General features: G+C 37.2%; 1 protein-coding gene across 2 annotated transcripts; it reads right to left on the bottom strand.

The window, feature by feature from the left end:
* Positions 1-314: 314 nt before the first annotated feature.
* On the bottom strand, positions 315-19,320 carry LOC131937876 (uncharacterized). 2 transcript variants are annotated; one of them, XM_059295611.1, is made up of 5 exons: positions 19,166-19,320; positions 7,972-8,115; positions 7,025-7,141; positions 3,593-3,734; positions 315-1,799 (listed from the first exon to the last, which is right to left on the bottom strand). In XM_059295611.1, the coding sequence occupies exons 2-5, from the start codon at positions 8,034-8,036 to the stop codon at positions 1,575-1,577; spliced, it is 549 nt and encodes a 182-aa protein (XP_059151594.1). In that variant the 5' UTR covers positions 8,037-8,115; positions 19,166-19,320; the 3' UTR covers positions 315-1,574. The 2 variants fall into 2 exon arrangements, with proteins under 2 accessions (XP_059151594.1, XP_059151690.1); XM_059295707.1 differs by lacking the exon at positions 19,166-19,320 and adding an exon at positions 10,966-11,017.
* Between the last annotated feature and the right edge of the window lie 6,667 nt (positions 19,321-25,987).

The raw sequence follows: 25,987 nt of genomic DNA on the forward strand, positions 1-25,987 counted from the left end.
CTTTGTTACAAGTTGTTACCTAATAAAATTTAAATGTAGAGGGTATGGGTATTGGGTACAGTTTATATGCTATGATTTTTCTTTTGTGCTAGATTTTCTGGAATTTAGTAAAATGCTCATTGCATAAAAAATTTAATTAGAACTGCCAGAGAAACAAATACATATTTTTAAAAACAATATTTTAATACTGGTCTTGTATGAAGTTAAATTACAATTAGTATTAGCTAATTACTCTTAGAAGTAACAAAACTGTTAAAATGTTTAAAGAAAACCACCGGTAGAAAACACGGAAATAATTTGAGCAAATCAACACTGATTTTTTAAAACTTTAATTCTGAAGACAAAATTAAACATCAATTTAATATAATAATGGGTTATCAACTAATAATTCAATTAATGAAACAAAAAATATATACTTGCTACTTAGTTTATGCAATCTATCAAAAATTATAAATTAAATTTTATTTTTATTACAACAATTGCACTTTTAATCGACTTTAAAAATTTATTAAATGAAAAAAAAAAAGCTGACAAAAATTAAATTTTGTGGATATAGAATGATGAAATGCAAAAGGTATTTTCTTAATTTCATGACATTTAAAATTTAAAACCTAAAGGTATTTTATAATTAGCAAAATGAAAAAGTTTTGGTCTGCAAACATTTTAAAAATCTTTAATTCTTTTCTCAAAGGCAATTTTAAATAACTTTTGTTGCATAAAATATGCATGGAATGTGATGAACAACAAATTAGCAAAAAAAATTAATTAATTACTAATTTTAGCTGATGGTGATCCGTGTCACAGCAGCTAGATGAGAAAAAATATTAAAATACAACTTGTTCACTCAGATCAATTTACATTTTTCCAATAATAAATAATCTCAAAATAGACTAGAAAAATATGTCTAATTTATATAGATATGTATCACACAAAGTTCACTTTTGTACAAGTGTACACAAATCTGGCCAGCCAGCAGTTTTATCACAAGAATTCTAGCATGATGAGCAAATGAACACTGTCAATTTTTTTTGTGAACACTACAGTACAAGTTTTATCATAAAGGATAAATCTAGAGCAATTGGGAGTAGGTTATTAGTGTTTAATAAACAGTTGTGGATTATTTGTCACCGTAAATCTTTTTTCAAAAAAGTAGTTATCAATTTCTGCATAAATTTGTCATAAAGAAAAAGTTTGCAAATTGTTTTTTTTTACAATAGTAAACATTTAAGTAGGTAGAAATATTGTAAAAAGGATTCAATCATAGCATATGTTATTTACATATAACTTAACTTTTGAAACACAATTAAGAACAGTTATTCTAAGCAAAATGTATGAGTTAATTAACAAAATAAATATAGCTGTCTTGAAAAAATTGCAACAGAATTGGTATAGCTAGAGACATGTAATTAAAACTTTAATCCTTAGATGAATAAAAGAAAGAAAACTATAAACTAATATAATAAATCAACCAATTAGATCTAATAAGGAAAAAGTATTTACAAACAGCTAGTAAAGTACCTTGCACTTAAATGAATAAAAAAAAACTAAATATACATTAAGTATTCAGATCCACCTTACAAAAGTTTTTTTTTGCAAGTAGAATCTGAAGAAGATGTAATTAATGAAGCGTTGGAACTGGTGCGTGAATGTGAATGCCTGGCACTAGGATTGACAGACAGATACATGCTGGATGGGGAGGATTCCATGTGGTTGTTCTTGTTAGTGTAGCTCTGGAGATTCCCATTAGACCGCGCCACACGGTGCGCAAAGTTCTGCACCACTCTGGCACTCAAATGAGCCTGAAAGAGAAGAAAACATAGGCTTATAAAGGTGGGGAGAAGTGTCAACAGTTTATCACATCGTGTTTTATTGTTTCACAACATTTGTGGCAGCATACCCTGTAAGTATTTGTATACTGCCCAGGGTAAAAGTTACGCTATAGCAACAAATATTGCAAAAATAATTTCAAAACTAAACTAAAGTGCAATGATGTTTAAATATATATATATATATATATATATATATATATATATATATATATATATATATATTATATAATATATACACATACATATGAGAAAGAGAGAGACAGAGAGAGAAAGAAAGAGACATTCTATGTCAGGGGTCGGCAACCTTTTAAAGCGGAAGAGCCAAAAGTTATAATTTTCAAAATTTCCCTGGTTTTAAAGAGCCACTAACATTTTTTATTTCAAATATTTGATTTTTTTATTAAGATTATTAGATCTAGTATTTGATCAAGGAGCTGGAGAGCCGCATCTTGATATCAAAAGAGCCGCATGCGGCTCACGAGCCGCAGGTTGCCGACCCCTGTTCTATGTAGATATATAGATCTATATAGACTAGGTAAAAGTAAAATGTTTTCTTCAAAGCGACATGAAGACGATGGTATTTTATTCACAATGATGTATGATTGATGTTTTCTATTTTCTTTTAAACTAAGCCGCAGAAAATTATTAGTTTTCATTAATGATAATGCAATTTTAAAAATATTAAAGCCTTTCACAATGTCATAGTAAGTTCAATGAGCCATCAAGATGAATAAAAGGACTGTTATTAATAATCTCCATTGATTTTTAAGGGTTATAAAAAAAAACTGCAGACCAAAAGGAGTAAATTTGTTTTCATTATCTCCCTTAAACTAATAAAAGCTGGATTGGAAATTTAATGTGATCATTATCCCTGACATGCTTACTCTGATTAAAATTAATTTATTTAGATCCGATTTCTCTTTTAGCAGCTATTTTATAGAAGTTCAAATATTTCTGTTTAAATGTGCGAGCAAAATGTTTGTTGGCGAAAAATTTCTAATCCTATAAATAGGATCCAACAGCTGTTAATCAAATCTATAAAATCAATATCAAGCCTAGGGATAAATTTGGTTGAATGACTCACTGTTTACAGGAGTGTTGTGACTTGTGATCTTCATTGTATAAAGTTTAAGATAACTGATCATTTATATGCGAACATTTTGTTTATATTAGCATGGGCTTTTACTAGGTACCAGTGTACCAGTTTCCGGAAATGGGGGGGGGGGGGGGGCGGACGGTGGACACTGATTAAAGTATATATTCTATTTATTTTAGTTTTCTATTTTGTTTTTCTTCAATTTTTGTGAGCACTGGCGTTATGTGACGTCACACGTTTGCATTATGTTACATTACAACTGAATGTTAGCCGTTATTTGGCATTTTAAAAATAAAAAGTAATTTAGTAAAGAGCAGTATAAATTCATCAACATATTCCATGTTGACCAAGCTCAGCAAATTATTCTAGAGAGAAATCGCGATATCTTTTAAAAAAATAACAGTTTAAATGAAATGGGAGCAGATGGAATGGTAACGATTTGTGACTATGTGTGATGATGGATGGATAGATAGATAGATGGATTGGGGGGGGGGGGGGGGGGGAGTGGTAAAAAAATCCTTTGTTCATAGTGGGGGGGGGGGGCGGGTGAGGGGGTAAGGCCTCAATACATATATTGGCGTGTGGGGGGGGGGGGGATGAGGCCAAACTTCCAAGTCAGATTTATCTACCTGCCATTTGAACCCAAAAGCATCAGTGCGCAACTTACTTGTTTATTTAACTTGGCACCGTTCAGCTTGTACTTCCTGTGGTATAAAATAATCGAGTCTATGTAGGCATAAGGTTGTCCCTCTAAGTAATAGAGCCCGTTTAGCTCTGAGATACGGTAGTGACGTATGTAGCTTTTCATTCTGAAACACAATCAGCGCGGGGTTAGTGATCAGCTTGGCTTAATTCAAATGATTTGTTCCATAAGGGTGCGCATTTTGTTTTAATAGCTACTGAATATAGTTGTTGTCTTATGGCAATAGGTCAATGGATATAGATTTTGAATCTAGTAATTGTTTTATGATTATGCTATGATGAAAAAGTGGCGTCCCCAGTGCCGGTGCAAGGTTATTTAGCGCCCTAGGCAAAACTTATTAAAACGCCCCCTTTTCACACAAATTAATTACTAAAACATATGTATATGAAAACAATTATTTAAAAGTGACATCAAAATCAAATTTTACTTGCCTCCTTCGACGCAAAAGTTTGTACTAATTCCTTCAATTCAAATTTGCAAGCGTAATATTAGTAATAACATTTTATTGAAACTGTTGCTAAGTGCACGAATCTGCTTTGTATTGCAATCTATAAAGGCTACTGATGTATTTGTATTTCAACTTGATAATGCTAAAAAAAAACCTACCAAACTATTTTGTTTAGAACTTAAGCTCTATATAATTTTTACAATAGCAAAGAATAACTTAAAGTTGTATTTATATGTAAGCAGTGGCGTAGCGAGGTCGGGTGTCACCCGGTGCGCCATTTAATCAGAGGACAAACTTTCAATTTTAGATTTGCACCCCTCCCCTCAAACTTCCACCCTTGTCGGGATTTGTCAAATTTGCTCTTAAAAGACTGTTTAACACTCGAATTAATTAATCTCTTAATTAAGTGGAATTATCATTTTTCTCTATATATTTTGCTATTTTTCTCTTTGGTGTCACCCCCCTAAATGGTGTCGCCCGGTGCGGTCCGCCCCCCCCCCCCGCTACGCCACTGTATATAAGCGGTCAACCTAAGGTGCAGGAATTTAAAATGAACCTAAAGTTAAGCAATGAATTATCTCCCATTTGAAAATCCAAACACCAATTTTTTTTTCAAGGGAAATAACTTACACAAGAATAGCTAAATTAACCATGTATAACTAAAACATGCTTGAAAAACAATAAAACGCTCTAAATTTCCTTACGTAATAATTGTAACAATTCTTTTATATTAGCTATGTATCCATGTAAAAACAATACATGTTACCTATTGAATACTTAACTGTAGGTTTTGTTTGAAAGTCTAAAAATTGTAGCTTTATTATAACATACTTCTATTCAATTTCGATGACATTCTTTTAGAGTTTTGTTTCCATAAAAAATATTGAAAATTTTTGGATCGCCTAAATAAAGGGACGCCTTTCAAATAATCAAACACGGATAATTATTTTAGACATTGTTAGAATTACTGATTAATTTTAAAAAAAAAATCATCATTTGAAAAAGTCTACGGTTAGTTATACATTCCATCCTATTTAATATTATATATTAATACTTTAAGAGTCGTAATATAGATTCCTAAAAAACTAAGGATTTTTCAACTAGCGAACGCCTACCTTTATTTGTAGTGCGTTACGTACTGAATTAAAATCATCTAACTTACGATAAACTCGACTACTCGATATACTCTACTACATTCACAACACATTTCAAACTTCGATACCTAAACATAAGTAGAATCGATGCTCCAGAACTACGACACCAATTCGTTTAATTTCACTAAGGTCTACAAACGATACTCCCAATCAACAACAATTTCACTGGACCTACTACTACATTTTAACAGTCAATACAATTCCATACCTTAATACCACAATAATCAATACTCCCGAACTCCAAAACTACGATACTTCATCACCTGCATTCTCATTTCTCTATTACCAATCAGATTCCACTAGATCAACTACAAAACAGGCAGATAAAAATTAAGACACTTTAACACTTCGATACTTTATACCTGCTGAACATATCAGCAACAGCCTTCCGCCGTCACTCCCAAATCTAAACAATTCATCAAAACTTACCTAACAAGTACAATACTTTGAACACCCCGTCATTACAAAAATCTATACACCAGGACAAATTTCTAATTCAAAGTCAGAGAAAACGAGACTTACACGCCTTATTAAAATTAGATAACCGCTTGAAATGTTCGAAACTTAAATAACGAACTTATTTAATCGTTTTCTACATCAATATGTCTTTCTTCTTCTTCTTCGTTCTTAATTATTAGTGTTGAAGGGGATCGAGATTTATCTGCCAGTGGGTTTGAACTTGAGACTTTGTTCGAATTTATCAACCATGAGCTTTTTGCCGACTCGACCACGCCTCCAACACAATTAAGCGTTACGTGTCAACTGGTTATGCGCCATTGAGGCCATTGACTCCGATTTCAGCCTGCTTTTCTTTTTTGGATTTGCTTCCATAGCCTTTGTCCAACCAAGAACAAACTACAAGGCAGCAGTTGTTTAATTTTGGAGTTGTCTCTCCTAGAAGAGTGGCTGTCCCCAGCTAACGAGCCTCATCTGCCCGAGGGTTCGAACATCAATATGTGACACCAAATTAAAAAGGCAAAGTGACTGGTAAAAAGCGCTCCGACCTTTCCAAATTAAGGATGTGGGGTTGCAATTTCACCATCGGGAATAAATATACGCCTATATAGACTAATTTTGGGGTGAGGTGGATGTAAAATTGATAGTTCGTCCTGGGTGCCGAAATAGATCGCTACTCCTTTATAAAAGTTATTAATTACTAGGTACTTTATGATAATAGTGATTAAACATTTTGCGCCCCTTTGGGATGGCGCCCTAGCAACCGCCTTGTTCGCCTTATATGTAGCGCCGGCCCTGGGTGTCGCAATGACCCAAAACAAGGGTTAAGGGATGATTTAGATTTTTAAATTAGATGAAAAGAGTAGGCTTACTTCTAACGTTTCAGGAGAAATTTGCTTCTGAAAATTTTTAAAAATCTTGAAATAAAATTTAGCATTGCCGCACTGACATTGGAGCTACATTTGTTTTAACAATTTAATGCCAGCAACTTTTGTTTAATAACGCTTAAAATAAGTGTCGCTCTTGTATTTATTGTTAAATTCCTTGTATCAAGTATTTTTACGATTGTGGACAAAACATTTTTGAAGCAACCCCGCCTACATTTGTTTGCCTCATTTTCTAAGAATCTATAGGATGGGGAGGGGGAAATAACACGGAAGCTTCGTCTCTCTAATAGACTTCTGGGCAACATCCGATTCTTCTAGACTCCATTTTGTAGATTTTGCAACTCTGTACACTAATCTCCCCTGATTTGGGCCATTACTTCCCTTCTGTCTGCCCTTTCTATCAACACATTAACAATGTCACCTCTCCACATAGAAGAGTTCTAAATCTTACCTCACTGATAGGACGAGTTTCCCGCTTTCATGATCCACGTACAACAGATAGTCGCCCTCGTCGGCGTCGATCAGGGCTTGTTCGGCATCGCCTTTACTGAACAGGAAGGGCTGGATCCTGGCACCAACACAACAGGGTACATCACAATATCAAACTGACACAGAGGTGTAGCGACCACTCCCGGCGCCCGGGGACAAACTTTCAATTTGGCACCCCCCCCCCCATATATTTTTTTTTATATTTATAATTCAAAATAGCAGCTAAAATGAGCTTATTTTGGCGCCCTTAGGGTCGGCCCTCTTGGGACATATGTACCCCCCCCCCCCGTCGCTACGCCTCTGAACTGACGTTAGGGTATTCTTTTATCTAACCCTAACCTTACATTTAACCAGGGGTGAACTGGCCCGCCGGTATACCGGGCAAAATCTCTGAGGCCCCTCAGGAAAGTTGCTGTAATAGTCTTATTAATGTTTTCATTTGAAAAAAAAATAATTTGTATTTATAATTTTACCATTTCTATTCCTTAATATCTAGGTGTAAAATTCAGGCTTTAGTGGTGGAAAAATGCACAGTGAAAATTTCACCCTGGCGATGGGGGACCCTTAAAAATTTCCCAGGCACATCCAGTCAACCCTTGCATTTAAACTTAAAGATATACTTAGATCAAGGCAGGATAGGGCAGCTAGTAAGTCATTGAGCAGGTTTTTTGGAATTTTTCTTTTAAAAAAAAATAACAACCTTAACTTATCAAAGCAAGGCATAAATGACGAAACCTATATTGACACTTAAGTTTAGCGGGAATTAAACGCAAACTTTTGATACCAGACCCCCCTCCTTCCAACCATTTATAGATGACCCAATGGCAGAGCGTTGTTACAAGCACATGGAAAGAAGAAGTTGCCTATATTGGTATGGCTATTCTGTCTAATAATAAAAATAAACTTTACCTTGGAAATTTAATATCGTGAGCCTTATTGACGGTGAAGGAAGATTTGGTCACACATCCACCCATGCAACAGGTTTCATTTGAATTACAGACGCAAGTTTTTCACATCCTATCTGGCAAACTCCTGGCCAGTCTTAGACACAACCTGCGGCCAAGTTAGAAAGTGGAAAATAAAACATTGTTACAGAGAAAATCATGAATCATCACAGAATGGGAGCGATGACTTGTGTGATATTTTGAAATCAATCGTCCAATGCATAGTTTAATCTTATCTGAGGGATTAAAGATATTTCTGGTCAGAAAGCTGGGATTAGCTAAGCATTTCGTGTTTAAATAATCCGTCCCTGGGCTTACTTTCCCCCATGCAGCAGCTTTGAAATTAAAAATTTTTAAAATCGCGTGACAGCTTAAAAAATCTGACAGAATTTCGTAACATGGTATGTGCTCACTCAAGGTTCTGAGACCGTGGTTTAGTCCATATCTATACGCCTGCTACACAGCAGGGTGGGTCGTTTGGTGTGGGGGGGGGTGTTGGGGTCAGTGTTTCTTCCAGACTTTTTTTCTCCGGGAGGGGGGGGGGGCACTTGAAATTTTCGGGGGGGGGGGGGGGGTTGGCGGGGCAGACACTGTTAAAAGTATATATTTTCTATATAAATAGATTTTGAACTGTGAGAGAGAAATTTGATTTTGGGCTGTCTTGGAGAAATCTGATTTTGTGCAAGAAATTTGATTTTGGGCTCTCATGTGCGATCAGATTTTGGGCTGTCTGGTAGAAATCAAATTTTATGCCAAGTAAAAAAAAAATTGATTGTGTGCCGTGTGAAACATGATGTGCCTTGTTGACAAAACCTTGAACATAAAAAAATAGCCTGACGTCACTAAGCTAGAGCAGATAAACGTCACAAGACGTCCCAACGTCGTTCACAGAAGGCTTTATGTCAGTACTGAGAGTTAAGGTTCTTTCATTCACTCTCATGTGCGCATGCGTGATTTTGTTTGATGTCATACAAAGATTTAAAAGTACCCACACAAACACAGCGTTGTTACTGCCTATTATTTTATGTTCGTCGCTGAATGTATAGCTCTTGCTTGATTTGAAACCAATGTTCATTTATCTCGTGTGAGGTAAATGTCCGTTTTACCTATTTTCACCAAATGCCCATTTCCCAATGTGCAAGAAATGTCGATTCATCTATGTGCATCAAAAATAGGGCCTAAATTTCCCCCATGCAAAGCAAATGTCAATTTTCCCCATGTAGAAAGATGTCCACCACATATTATAATTTGTGCCATCTTACATCGGGCAGAGGAAATATTTCTACACTCCGGGCAGATGAAATATTTCTACACTCCGGGCAGATGAAATATTTCTACACTCCGGGCAGATGAAATATTCCTACACTCCGGGCAGATGAAATATTCCTACACTCCGGGCAGATGAAATATTCCTACACTCCGGGCAGATGAAATATTCCTACACTCCGGGCAGATGAAACATTCCTACACTCCGGGCAGATGAAATATTCCTACACTCCGGGCAGATGAAACATTCCTACACTCCGGGCAATCGATAACGCTCCCGCTAGCTCCAGAGGCTATACGGAAACCTTTCCAACATCCCTGGAGCCTCCTCATTAATTAATCGTTGCAATTATTTTTAGCCGAATAAAAAGGCATTAGCTAATTGCCGTATTGTGCCTGGGCATAGAAACTTGATCTTTTAACTCAAGCAAGAGAATATTTTAAATTTTATGAAGCTTAATTATTTTCCTGGTGAGTTATCGAACTTTCGGTGAATAGAAAATATGTTGTGTGGCTAGTGAAATGTGTAAAACGTGAAATAAGTTAATAAATCTTTTGAAGTAAACTTCCTTAATACTACTTTGTTATGTTACCCATAAGCAAATACAGATTTAAGAAAGATGTTTTCTTGAGGCTGTTGACAAAGTATTCTTTCTTCAGTTCAGTGATTACATTAAGATTTTGTTATTTAACATTTTAATAGTTGAGGTTATGTGTTTTTTCAACAACTACCATCAGGTTTTTTTTACATATAACAAACAAGTTTCTATATAATAAAACCAGTGTTATCATTATACCGCAACTATACAACTAATCTGAAGTCTTAAACACGCCTTCGATAATTATTAAGTATTTCACATCATACACTTTCAGCACTGTTTTAGACTTTCGGATATTAGACCATAACGATACTATTTGGCCTACGTTACATACTGTTCCAAGAGAAATGTGTAATCTAAAAACTGCGCAACGAAAAATTGCGCAAATAGAAAAATGCGCAAATAAAAGCTAATTGTACTAATACACTTTAATGTTGTCATATTTCGTGGAAACATGTTTTACAATGCTACAGTGTACATGCAATTAATGTCTATAAATGCTAATTTTAAGAAAATAAAAATGCCCTTGCGCACTTATGAAAGCGCAGTTTTCCGTAGCGCAGTTTTCCGATCACCGTCACATTCATGTAAGAGTTGTCGACCTTTATCCAGGCAGATACTTTAAAGGCGGTTAAATGACTTGAAGGTGAATCTTTTTTTTTTTATTTGCTAAATAAAATGTACCCGGACATTGTATAAAAGCTATTGGTACGTTTTGTAGGGTAGGTGGTTTGGGAGAGAAAACCATTTTGTTGACAACCAGAGACCACTGCCACACATAATGAAATTAGAAAATTGTAGTCAAATGTTACATTATTCAAACAAGTTTCAATAAACACAAACTGAGTTTCTTTCAAGATCTCTTCAGGGGAGGGGGGGAATGCCCCCCCCCCCTCCCCACTCCCTCGAGCGCAATTCTCTCCTCCACCGGAAGAAATAGTTCTATCATTCTATCATTTATGTAGAAAATATGCTAAAAACATATATATATATATATATATATATATATATATATATATATATATATATATATATATATATATATATATATATATATATATATATCCACAGGCAAGAAGTAACTTGTTTCTTACTTATGAGACCTGAGAGTAAATAACAAAGCCGACGTGTTTCATATGATGTATTGATGGGGGAAAAAACGTGGAGAAAGTATTGATTTAAATCATCGGATGTGTTGACCTACACGTGCACAGCTGGGGACATGCGCAGACAGGACACTTCAAAAACTCGACTAGGTAGCGTTACTTGAAAAAAATCTGTGATGCCGATGTAGCATGCGTCGCTATACTCGTACATTAAACATGGGTTGCCATGGTTACGGAGGAAACAATAGCCTCGATGACGCGGTGTAGCAACTATAAAAACTGAATCGAACTTTCGGTTTGATCGGGGCGTGGTTTTAGTTGGTATTTGATTGAGTGGTTTCGGTAATCGATAGTGTTTGATAAGTGAACTGATACATTTTAATGATAAGCGGTGTCTGGCAAGATGAAACAGACTACTTCAAAACGAGGTCTTTACACCGGAAGTTGACAAAGCCACGTGTGTATGCGACAGTAAACTTGTCTGAAAATCATTTTTAATATGAACATAAAAAACGGGTATAAGTATATAAAAACTTCATTTAAGATTATAAAAACTTCATTTAAGATTATAAAAACCTGAAAAAAAAATGACTACCAGTTCATTTTAATATTCAAAAAAATTCTATTGGGGAGTAAAAATTGTAAATTGTGTTGCATAAAATATCAGTTTTCTTTCCAGACAAAAAAATAATTCATGAGAATAAAAACTCGCGCTTTATGTCGCATTGGGCTGTAAAGGGTTAATAAAGATATTTAAACATCTGCGATATAATATGACGAGCATTTCCCGAGGGCATGTTGGATGTTAAAGGCGAGATCTGGAGCTGTATTTCATTTCTCCTGCTCAATCAGAACTTGCCCCACCCCCGGGCAGTCTGTGGAGCACGTGAGTATTGGCAGGGGGAGACACTCCTGTGAGGAGTTTAAAAAAGAGTTGAGACTTCAAAAATACCGCGATATTAAATTGTTGGGTGTAAACATACCCAGGAGATTTTTGGCTACTTAACAACGTCTCTCTAGAACACGGGTTCCAAACCTGGGGGTCGCGACCCCCCTGGGGGTCGTGAAGGTCTTTTTGGGGGGTCGCCAACTGGTATACTAAACCTTAGTAGTTTGAAACAAAACATAAATATTTAGAAAAATTTTTGAAATTCGGCTTTATTAACATCACTGGAAATGTAATAGAGAAGAAACAAAGCGCATTGTACAAAGTTGTTCTCAGTCACGCATGTATACAATCTTCAAAACTAAAACGTCATTTGAGACGAGTCATTCGGAACACACACACAAATATATGGAGTTCTTTCGTCGGTAAGAAGCTAGTTGCAAACGCCAGAGACTTGATCGAACAGGAAGTTTTCACCAGCATTAGTGCAAGCATCAAATGAAATCGCGATAGAAAATGCCAAGCAAAAAAAAAAAAATAGGAGAAAATCTCATCAAACGCTGCATATACGTTAATGTTAAATAACACATTTTTATTGAAATTAAGCTTTCACCATTGTTTGCTTTTCAAGTTGATAAATCAACAGACGTGAGTTCGTGTTGGCAGTTGCTAGTCTGTGTCTATATTCATGCGGATAATAGCAAAGAAGAGTTGCTATTTTGTGAAGATAGCATGGAAAAAATAAATACTATTTTTTTTTAAACGGGATGATTAAAATGGGTTAGAACGGCTGTGGGGGTTTGTACGGATGGTGCGCCATCTATGTTTAGCTCAAAATCGGGCTTTCAGAAAACAGAAAAGATTTAGCTCCCTAACCATTACCCTAACCAATCGACATCAAGAGTCCATTGCTAGTTTAAGTCGTAAATTATATGAAATCTGGAGCCTTCAAAGAACTGAGCAAAAACATTAATATAGATCACGAAGTTCTGCTCTTTTACACTACAGTACGCTGACTGTCAAACGAAATGTTGTAAATTGTGTTTTTGAATTGAAATCTGAAATCAAATTGTTCTTGAAAGTGCAAAGGAAACAAGACTTTTTGGTATACTTAAAACGACATAGAGTGGTTTAAGAGAGTATCATACCTAGCAGATGTGTTCGAACATCAAGGTAAGCTTAACCTGAAGATTCAGGGAAAATGAACGAATATTACAACTTTCCATGATAATCTCGGGGCATTTTTATCAAAGCTGCAAAATCGGTAAAGAAAATAAATCTTGGAAATATTGTTAATTTGAGAAACTCTGCGGTGTGGTAGATGAATCTGATTGGGAGATAATTAAAATTTTGAAAGAAGCGATTTCTGGGCATTTTGAATCTCTTGAAAACGAACTGCATCGCTATTTCTCTGAGCTGAAAAAAAGAGGAATCTGCATTTACGCTGTGACCTACTTAGGTCGAGTCATTTTTATTTTGACATTGTATAATTCCTTATATGGAATGATGGTGTAACACCTGGGGTTTTTCCACTGACTTATTAAGGTGTTTGAGACATAGAAATTTTCCATTAAAATCTGATTGAATGATTCTGATCAGATGATTATCCCAACCAATGGCGACATGAGTTGAGGATAACCTCCCCTGTCACAGAAGTCTTTAATTGCACTGCACACTCGCAACACGATGCAGTTTATCTTGACCTGGCAGTCTACGAGGCAGTTTTATCTTGATCAGGCAGCCGTCCATATTGTCCGGCTATAGACTCTGACCATTTGAACGTGAGAGTACTTAAGACCTGTGTGTGCCTTGCTTTCTTAAGTGATTTAGTCTTCTAGTTTAATATTACTTGTCGCTAAGTAATTCCTGAAGCTACAACAGTGTTGTGTGGACTGTAGCTGTTCTTTAGACAGTGTAGAAATCTGTGATAGTGTTTTTTCCTACATTGTGTAAATTGGGTTTTGATATTTTATACATTAAATATTTTATCTAGTTCAACTTTGTGTTCTGCCACTTCTGAGTTCGCTGATTAAAAGGTCGTATGTAGATTGGATGAGTGTTAATTACAATAGTATCACTAGCTTCCCTAGACATTAAATTCGAGCCCTAGTGGGTCGTTGTGTTAAGTGTTCATCCACTTAGGCCGTAAGGTATTTGCATATGACCCCGAAAAAAGAATCCGGGGACGTTCTCCTTCTCTTTGGCTGATAGATAGGTTAACGTTACAACGCATTATCCATGCTCTTCTTCCATTGATGTTGCCAGCATTCCCGATGAATTACAAGATGAATTCTTGGATTTGCAGAATGATTCCGAGTAAGATGAAAAACTGCAGACACAATTTTGGTGTAGTATTCACCATTCATACCCAAACGTAAAATTTATTGACTTTTCGAGAATATATTTTCAACACTATCCTTTGATTAAAAACAAAATTAAGATACTTATAATGACATAGGTTGGCGTTAAAAATTTTTTTTTAAATTAAAAACTTAACCACGAAGGTTTAGTGAATAGTATGCAATTTTACTCATGCTATTAAAACAGTTATCAAGAGTAGTTCATATTGAAAGTCTACTAGCAAATCTTATTATAGTGCTTATTACTTTCCATACTAATTTCGGCTTTTTAATTCTATGGGGGTCGCGGGTCACTTACTTTTTATAAAAGGGGGTCGCCACTCGAAAAAGGTTGGGAACCACTGCTCTAGAAGATGTGTGCCTGACCACTCAATGCACACTGCATAGACTCTGTTCAAGTGTTGCTTTCAGACATTTTTTCTGGGGAGAAGGGGATACTTGAAACTTGGGGGGGGGGGAGGTCTGATACTAATATACATTTTCTAGATAAACTATATATATTATATATTTTTATTTCGAAGAGATGTTTCAGTTCCTCACTCAGTGTTCAACTATTATCGTGTTATTATTTAAAAAGTTATTGTACTAATTTTATTAGCATTTTTAAAAACATTGCAAGTTCATGCAACCAGTCTAGTTTCGAACCTCGGACAGTCGAGTGCTATGAAGCTTACGGTCAGCTAAACACTAATCATCTTGAAGTTATGGTGATTTTTCTGATAAACTTAACGTACAGGAATTCCAAATCTTTATACCAGGAGAGTTTTAGTGGTGGCAACTTGGATATATAACAGCCATTACAAAATGGTTGGATAAGTGCGGTTAATGAATTGGGTAGATAATGGTCATTGTCGTTGGGCTATATAACAGTCATGAAAGCATGCTGAGTGGACTGGTCATGTACAAGGGACCCGGGAAATTTTATAAGGGGGCCCAGACCCATGATTAAATTATCCATTGTGCATTTTTCCCCATCAAACTCCGATTATCCTCCCCAAGTTGATGGGAATTCACGCGAAAAAGTAATAAAAAAATAAAAACCAAATCGCAAATAAAAAAACTATTACAGCATCGTTCACGGGGAACCATCGGGATTTTCCCAGGTAGACCGGCGGGTCAGTCCACCCATGGTTTTATAACAATCATGACAACATGGCTCTATAACGGTCATAACCACCCTTTAATCCCCTCACCAAATTGACTTCTGTATTAGAAATCTCGTCAGTCCCCACTAGACAACCCAGACCACGTGAAAACTGACGTCTGGCTTTCAAACCGACCCCACCTCTTCCCCACCCCGCCTAATGCCAGTATCATTAGCACCGGACGTACCACACAGACAAGACATAAACCATTTGCCACAAACGTGGCCAGATTGGCTACTTGTAATACCGCTCCGGTGGCTATAATTGCACTTATTGGATATATCCGATGCTATTTTTATCTTCCAATCGAACGGCAGATGGTAATTATTACCCATGAATCCATCTGGCTATTTAATATCTGATTTTGATCTAGATCTCTATCTTTATTATATTGGGCCTCCTTATGAGTGAGGCAATTTTTAAGCAGAATCTTTACTGTGTGCGTGTGAGTGTGTGCTTGCGTGAGTGTGTTCGTGAGTGTGAGTGTGAGAGTGAGTGTGTGTGTGCGTGAGTGTGTGTGTGTATGTGTGTGTGTGTCTGTGTGTGTGTGTCTGTGTGTGTATGTGTTTCACTATTTAGTACAAACTATTAAGTGAATGATAAAGTATTTATATTTCATTATATCGAAGGATACCCAACGGGTGGATTGAAAATAAAAACCTGATAAACTGATTCTCGTATCAATTCAAACTATATTTTCTATTTTCAGCTTGAATTGTTATTGACAAGAAGTTTAAGTTTAAACAATTTTACGTTTAAAGAATTTTTTCTTTGGAAATTTTGAAGTAAAATGAATTTTATGTTTTTTTTTTTTTTTTTTTTTTTTTTTTTACACTAGCGGATAGATTATCAGGGTGCAGAACAAACTCCTACACCGGAAGAAATATCCCACCTAGTGTTGTGAGCTGCGATGGTCATCGATCTATTATGAGCATCGAGGAGATTGGCGAGTAGCGTGTAATGAGTTCAAACCAGCCTTGATATAACGAAGGGGATAGGGGCTTGATACAACGAAGGGGATAGGGGCTTGATACAACGGAGGGGCTGGGGGCTTGCTAAACGAGATGTGAAATGGGGCTTAGCTCAGCTGTGAGGAATCATGTAATGCCATCTTATGGGGTCGAGCACATGCTTTAAAACACAGGACATTTTACCCACCTCTACCGACCCCCACCCCCCACCCCCCAGAACGTAATGGAGTTTGTATAGAAAATATATACTTTTAAGTGTCCGCCCTCATACCCCCGGAAATTCTAGTCCCCCCCCCCCCGAAAATTTCAAGTACTTCCCCCCCCCCCAGGAGAAAAAAAGTCTGAAAGAAACACTGCATATAAAACAGCCCCTCCCTCCCACTCCCCCTATATTAAAAAGAACAACACCTACTAACAATTGTGATTTTTAAAAACTAAATCATAATCGTATTAATGGAAAATCGTTTTTTACAACTTGAACTGAAAAAAAAAAAAAATTTAAACTTTGAGATCAAGCAAGGAACGTAAGCCAGTTGAGCCGTATTCACCCCACCTTTCACACGGTGATGTTGGATTTCACTGCACTATACCACACCTTACCCCCATACAACAAAACCAAACCTATTACATTCACGACCTTATGTGATTCAATGTTCCCTCTGTACTTCGCGGTTCGTAGTCTATCGCGGATTGGTTGTTGCGCTGGTTTTACAAATGTGGACATTTGATAGAAAATATCCTCTAAATATATTCTTAAATCAGAATCCGACCCCCCACCCACCGGAAATCTTAAATTCGCCCTTCGGAAGTATAAAGTGTTTAGCCATCCCCTGGGGTAAAATGTCTGAATGAAATCCTTTGCTATATTGGCAGAATCTAATAAATGAGGTCTGTAAAATGACAGCGATTTTCTCCACGAACCCACTCGGACCAAATAAAACGAGCAACAAATATTTTAGTTACCTGTCTTAGTCGAGTAGCTGTAGTTGTCGTTCAGTGTTTCGCTGCCCTCGTCGCTTAAATACCACAATAGCAATGTCTGTTTGAAAACCCGCACGTCTAACAATAGCATGTAAATCACCCCGTTTGTACAGGGACATAAGTCATAGCTCGACATTTTATGCGATTTTTTGTATTGACTGTCAAATAAATTATACCATACACAACAAAGCGCAGTCAGTATCTACATTTTGCGATTTACGGTTTAAAACATGAAAAATGCTCTGGTTTTTTTACTCGTTACTGTGGAGCTGATCACGTGCTACAAAGGTCTAGTAGGATGGGGCAAAGGTCTAGTAGGATGGGGCAAAGGTCTAGTAGGATGGGGCAAAGGTCTAGTAGGATGGGGCAAAGGTCTAGTAGGATGGGGCAAAGGTCTAGTAGGATGGGGCAAAGGTCTAGTAGGATGGGGCAAAGGTCTAGTAGGATGGGGCAAAGGTCTAGTAGGATGGTGCAAAGGTCTAGTAGGATGGGGCAAAGGTCTAGTAGGATGGGGCAAAGGTCTAGTAGGATGGGGCAAAGGTCTAGTAGGATGGGGCAAAGGTCTAGTAGGATGGGGCAAAGGTCTAGTAGGATGGGGCAAAGGTCTAGTAGGATGGGGCAAAGGTTTAGTAGGATGGGGCAAAGGTCTAGTAGGATGGGGCAAAGGTCTAGTAGGATGGGGCAAAGGTCTAGTAGGATGGGGCAAAGGTCTAGTAGGATGGGGCAAAGGTCTAGTAGGATGGGGCAAAGGTCTAGTAGGATGGGGCAAAGGTCTAGTAGGATGGGGCAAAGGTCTAGTAGGATGGGGCAAATGTCTAGTAGGATGGGGCAAATGTTTTTGTACACTTTATGTACGCCAGTCGTAAACTGTCGATTTTGTTTAATACAAGTTATATGCGCACGAAATACACCGCCTTTATATTTACACACAAGTTACCACATACGCACGTAATACACCGCCTTTATATTTACACACAAGTTATCACATGCGCACGTAATACACCACCTTATATTTGTACACAACTTGTACGCACGTAATATATTGCCTTATATTTACATGGTTCACCTTTCGCCCTAAGATTAGTCTAGACACCTGCTGGCTTCTCATTCATGAAGCGTTGAGCTGTTCTCTGGTCGTATTGTTCATTGTTGTCTATTGATGGTTGTTGTAGGAAGGGGGGGGGGGGGGGGGCTTTAAAAAATATCTAGTAGAAAGGAGGAAGGGGGGGGGTGAGTTAGAATTTTATGAAAACATGCTAGGCCTAAGCTCGAAAAAAGTTTGTGTAGTGTACGTATGTGTGGCGTATGTGTATATTTTTAAAAAAAGGAAGGGGGGGGGGGCAAAGTTAGGGTTAAGTGGCTTTTTCTGTGCCACCATTATTTGTTGTGTAACAAAAGCAAGACACCGTTTCTACAAACAAACAGACGTACTTTCTCCATAGCGTTTATTAATATAGCCTGTACACGACACGGAAAATGAATACAAGAACAACTTCAATGTAAAGTCAACAGATAACACCATAAGCCCACAGCACAATACACAGCTGTAAAACTAACGAAGTCTACATTCTTCTACATACAACTTGTAAAGATCAATTTTCTAATCAATACCCCCCCCCCCCCCCCCCCGCAAATTACAGGTAAACCATAGCACACCTCACTTATGCATACACAACTGGACAGATTTAATTATGATAGGAAATCAATTTTCATTATCTTCTATCAGCATCGCGTTTTTAAAATTAAATTTAATATAAGAGAAACCAGCGTTTTATTTAATTAATGTAGAAATACGTTTAAAATTACTGTATATCTAGATAAAAAAAAATGAAAAGAACAAAATACCCCTTATTTTCTTTCAATGTGTAAGTGTATACACCGAAATGTAATAATCCACCCGAAAACGCTCCTAAAAGGACACAGAGCCACAGAAAAAAGAAACCTCTGTACGGTAGCACGCGAACTTGTCACAACAGTCTGTCCTGTTCATGAACTGTCGTCAGCGCATGCTCAACGGTTGGGCGGATTCGATTATTTCTCGGGCAAAGTGACAGTGATCGCGGATCAAAGATGGCAACACACGAGTTTTCAAAAGCTAACCACTTGATGGAGTAATCGATTTTTCCAGAAAAAAAAGCATTGCATCGACCATTTTCAATAAACAACAGTAATTGCTGGCGCTTATAAAAAGTAATAAAATAGATAAATAACACGACAAAGGGTCTTTTGTAAAGTATGGTGGGGGAGAGGGGGTTGTGACAAAACGGGGTGGCGAACACCGGCGCTATATTCTAACCCTCAAGTCTCGGGTTCGGTTCTAAGTTCATGTGTAGTCGTCCAGAACCAGTGACTGAATTTTGGAATTTGTAGTCGGTAAAGTATTGTAGTGGCCATGCAGGTAATTCAAATGCCATGAAAATAAAAACAGAGTAACTCTACTTCACCCCGTCATTATTTTTATCTTTTGACATGTGAGAAGCACCAGCACTATACTATAACCCTTTACTGACCAAATCCACAACCTCCACCAATCTTAGCACGTTAACCAACCTCACCGCTACGCCCAACCCAACTACCAGCACTACAATTCATATCGTCTATATCACAACCCAACACTATAAAAGCCATCCTCTTAACCACCACTATACCCCAATACACAACCCCTACCCCAATACAACCCCTACCCCAACACAACCCCACCCCAATACACAACCCAAACCCAACACAACTCCTACCCTAATACACAATCCCCAACCCAAAACCCCTACCCCAACACAACCCCTACCCCAACACACAATCCCCAACCCAACACAACCCCACCCCAATACACAATCCCCAACCCAACACAACCCTACCCCAATACACAACCCAACACAACCCCACCCCAATAATACACAACCCAAACCCAACACAACTCCTACCCCAATACACAATCCCCAACCCAACACAACCCCACCCCAATGCACAATCCCCAACCCAACACAAACCCTACCCCAACACAACCCCACCCCAATACACAACCCCTACCCCAATATAACCCCTACCCCAACACAACCCCACCCCAATGCACAATCCCCAACCCAACACAAACCCTACCCCAAAACACAATCCCCGACCCTAGTCGCTCTCCAATAGTTCTGTATGGAGACTTGGCCGTCAAGATGGCTGCCTCCACAAGATGGCTGCCTCCACAAGATGGCTGCCTCCACAAGATGGCTGCCTCCACAAGATGGCTGCCTCCACAAGATGGCTGCCTTCACAAGATGGCTGCCTCCACAAGATGGCTGCCTCAACAAGATGGCTGCCTCCACAAGATGGCTGCCTCCACAAGATGGCTGCCTCCACAAGATGGCTGCCTCCACAAGATGGCTGCCTCCACAAGATGGCTGCCTCCACAAGATGGCTGCCTCCACAAGATGGCTGCCTCCACAAGATGGCTGCCTCCACAAGATGGCTGCCTCCATAAGATGGCTGCCCCTCCACAAGATGGCTGCCCCTCCACACTATAGGATAACAACAGTGAGCACAATTGTAAACACGAATCTGGTTGATTAAATAAACTAATTGTGCGTGCTAAACATTTTTTGAAACTATCTTTTAAACCATAATTTCTAAACAAACAAAATGACATTGGACAAATGGACTTGTGTTTACATTTTACTCTAGAGTTATTTGTTGTCATCGTTTAAAACAACCTTCTCTCACCAATCCTCCCCTGCCCCCTCGTACAGTCCCGCAATATGCCACAAGCCACCAAAAAAAAGGAAACGGTAGTCACCTAATTGCTATTTCCGGCGGCACCAAACAAAGGGTGTTGTATGGGTTGCTGTTTTTTTTAACAATAAATCTGGGTTGAAAAAAAACACGTTTTCACAACAAATCACATGTTGGAGAACACGTTTTCACATCAAATCACATGTTGGAGAACACATTTTCACAACAAATCACATGTTGGAGAACACATTTTCACATCAAATCACATGTTGGAGAACACATTTTCACAACAAATCACATGTTGGAGAACACATTTTCACAACAAATCACATGTTGGAGAACACATTTTCACAACAAATCACATGTTGGAGAACACATTTTCACATCAAATCACATGTTGGAGAACACATTTTCACAACAAATCACATGTTGGAGAACACATTTTCACAACAAATTACATGTTGGAGAACACATTTTCACAACAAATCACATGTTGGAGAACACATTTTCACAACAAATCACATGTTGGAGAACACATTTTCACATCAAATCACATGTTGGAGAACACATTTTCACATCAAATCACATGTTGGAGAACACATTTTCACAACAAATCACATGTTGGAGAACACATTTTCACAACAAATCACATGTTGGAGAACACATTTTCACAACAAATCACATGTTGGAGAACACATTTTCACAACACATCACATGTTGGAGAACACATTTTCACAACAAATTACATGTTGGAGAACACATTTTCACAACAAATTACATGTTGGAGAACACATTTTCACAACAAATCACATGTTGGAGAACACATTTTCACAACAAATTACATGTTGGAGAACACATTTTCACAACAAATCACATGTTGGAGAACACATTTTCACAACAAAATACATGTTGGAGAACACATTTTCACATCAAATCACATGTTGGAGAACACATTTTCACAACAAATTACATGTTGGAGAACACATTTTCACAACAAAATACATGTTGGAGAACACATTTTCACAACAAATCACATGTTGGAGAACACATTTTCACAACAAATCACATGTTGGAGAACACATTTTCACAACAAATCACATGTTGGAGAACACATTTTCACATCAAATCACATGTTGGAGAACACATTTTCACAACAAATCATATGTTGGAGAACACATTTTCACAACAAATTACATGTTGGAGAACACATTTTCACAACAAATCACATGTTGGAGAACACATTTTCACATGAAATCACATGTTGGAGAACACGTTTTCACATTAAACCAAATATTTGAGAGAACATTTTTACCACATGTTTAATAGAACAATTAATGAAAACAGAATCAGCTGATGTTATTTGTGGTATCGTGTGCACCAACCAGGAAGACATTGGTTTTTATTGTGTTGAGCAATTAGCCACCAAATTTCGATAATTTTTGTCTTTAGGTTCCTGTAATTGGATATAGGCAAAAGAACACCCAATCAAGTTTATTAACTTGATTAAAAATAATTAGCTAACTTTTAAAGTCTTTGCAGGTAGTTATCCAAACCCCTTCCTTCCCAGGGGTGTGACGTCATTATGGATGTAACCTATAGGCCTACATACTGTAATATGCAGTTTTATGTACTTCTCTACATATAATGACATATGCAGTGGCGTAGGCAGGGGGGAGGGGTTAAGGGGGTTATTACCCCTCCCATGGACTCGTACCCCGATACATATATATATATATATATATATATATATATATATATATATATATATATATATATATATATATATATATATATACTAGCCGTCCCAGCCAGGCCCTGCTCTGGCTTCTGTGAAAAACCTTTCTGTTAAAGACCATTACCTGTGTGTTTAGTAATCATCATAAACCCGGCATTGCCCACCCAAACCACAACCAACCAAAACAACAAAACGCAAACATAACGCTAACACAATTACAAATACAAACAAAAACAAAAACCTAACAACAAACCCAACCACAACCACAAACACCAATACAAACACAAAGAAAAAACAAACAAAAAAGCAAACGAAAACAAAAACCTAACAACAAACCCAACCACAAACACCAATACCAACAAAAAAAAACGAAAAAAAAAACGAAAAAGCAAACGAAAACAAACCAAATCCAAACGCAAAACCAACCAAAAACACAAATACAAACCCAAACAAAAAAACACAAACAAAAATGAAAAAAGAAAGAACAAAAACGAACCAAATCAAAACGCAACCACTAACGCAAACCCACCTAAACACAAAGAAAACACTAACGCGAACATAAACGCCCGGGGCGGAATCACCTGTTTTAGCTTAATGAACGACTATAGTACCCCAACTTATTCATAGTCTTTTGCACTCACTTAAACGAACGCGCCTGTTTCAATTTGATGAACAATTATAATACTCCAAGCTTATCCGTAAAATACCTACAACATTTGCACTTGATCAATCCCCGCTAATTATGTAATTTTTTTTTTCCCAACACCAAAACAAAGTAATTAAAAAGTAAATTCTTTTCGACTAATGCAGAGGTCTCCAAACTACGGCCCGCGGGCCGGATGCGGCCCGCAAAGTCCTCTCATCCGGCCCGCGGAAATTTTTTTATCCAAGGAAAAATCGTTGGTCGCTGATTGTTGAGGAACTTTGTCCAGAAAAATCAAAGACATGCCTGGAAGAAACTGCCCTTTGTACTGAATATTGATAGTTAATGCGGCCCTCGGACTGAAAAGTTTGGAGACCCCTGCACTAATGCAATGGTTTTATAAAGGGAAGTAATTGTGTTTTCCTAATTTATCGAAGGGAAGTAAGTGCTATAGGACTAAATAAAGACATAATTAGAATTGTTGTAAAAGATGATATTTTTTTAAAACTTGTGTTTAATGAACATGCCGACAATTATTATTATAATTTGAAAAATGAAAATTATTTCCCAACACTTTCAATAGTAATTTTTTAACTCATAAATTTAGACAAATGCGCACGATAATTGTCTAACACTTAAATCCATCCAAGACCAACGACAAACATATGCGTTACATACAGAACTGAGCTTTATATATTAGATTTGACTTAATACATATGGAAAACTATTTGAATCCCTCCCATGACCAATTCCTGGCTACGCCACTGGACATACGTAGCACAATTGACATTCCTTGTACAGAGTGTAATATATAATAAGATAAACGTCCTCCATAGGTCCACTATTATATGTAATACGTTGCCAGGTGGACGTCTCTATACAGACTAATATGTATCAAGATGGACCTCTCATATACAGTCTGTATATATAACACGATATGAGATCCCTTACACAGACTGTAAAATGTATTACGGTTGATATGTTATACTGAATGATATATGTAATGTGATATACGACCCCTTACACCGACTGTAAGATGTATTACGGTTGATCTGTTATACTGAATGATATATGTAATGTGATATACGACCCCTTACACCGACTGTAAGATGTATTACGGTTGATATGTTATACTGAATGATATATGTAATGTGATACACAATCCCTTATACAGACTGTAAGATGTATTACGGTTGATCTGTTATACTGAATGATATATGTAATGCGATATACAATCCCTTATACAAACAGTAATATGTAACACGACAACAAGCGTCACACCGTAAGAACCCAGCGGGTAGCCATTTAACCTACACGACTCTCACAAACTGGCTACAGTAAATAACTTGGCAAACAAATCCGCGTATTGACGTGCGTTAGATTGTTCTGGTAGAAGTAACGTGTGCGCCGGTCAATTCGATTTAAACTGATGCATCGTTTAAAGGTTTTTTTTTTGTTTGTAAAACGAAGTAATAAAATCTAATTTGCGACGCTACTGATTGGCTGAGCGTGTTGAATCAAGCGACCTATTCCATTGTGCTCACTTGAGTTCTTCCTATTGAATTTAATCGTCCATCACGTAATGACGTTTTTGTTTCAAATGGCAATCAGTACATGCTCTACTGAGTTACGTACTTCCAAAGTGCACATAAAGTCATCATTTGATGGTTTTACATTTTGTACTGGTCGGTTTTTACCATACGATCTACGTTATATGAGATTTGAATAGAAGGTTGATGAAAGAGGTTTCATTGCTTTACAATGGAAACTGAAATGATATCGGCAAGTAAGTAAAGGGACATAATTCTGTAGCAGCTATGTACGTTATCTGTAGGAAAATAAAACAAAGTATAAGAAAAAATATAGGACATGTTAAGTACAGAATAACCCAGTGAGCTAACAAGCTATTGTCTATTTAACAAGTTGAATAAACCACCAAACTGTTATTTCTTTTCAAATGGGGGTGGGGGGTGTCTAGACATGGCGCCAATATCTTTTATAACTCTGTGTTACGTATAAACCTGTTAAAATATGTAATATCTGATGTAACGTATTTATTTTCAAATTGAAATAGGCCTATGGCGTTTAGGTGCAAAGTGATTGCGACAACGTAGCTGTATGGGGGAGAAGTGGGTAAAAAAGTCTAAAAATTGAAGGCATTTAATGGTGTACTATATTTCACACGCCTACACTTAACCAATAATTGTACATCTTAGGTTATGCTTAAATAATAGCAATTAGCTCCCCTGTAGCGCCTCTTGTAGTGATCACATAATGTTTCTCAGTGGCAAAATTCAGTCCTCGTCAGCTCATACAGAACAATTATCCTGGAAGTAGTTCGCAGTAATCCAAATCAATATTCCACGACAGTTGACAGATCAAGCAGTTCTAAATTCGTACCAGGAACGAAAACTCTGATCAACAAAACTTGTGTTTAAATCCTGGACCAGGGGAGGTAACAAATGAAAATAAATTCTAAATAGCCGTTATAGAGTTACCTCCCTAAAACTGCAGTAGTAAAAAAACTCATGTAACTAAACTAATGTGGGCTCACTTGATTTACACTTTCTCAACG

Source organism: Physella acuta, unplaced genomic scaffold (assembly GCF_028476545.2).
Source record: "Physella acuta isolate Inbredline_101_S28 unplaced genomic scaffold, ASM2847654v3 ptg000006l, whole genome shotgun sequence".
Classification (NCBI taxonomy): domain Eukaryota; kingdom Metazoa; phylum Mollusca; class Gastropoda; family Physidae; genus Physella; species Physella acuta.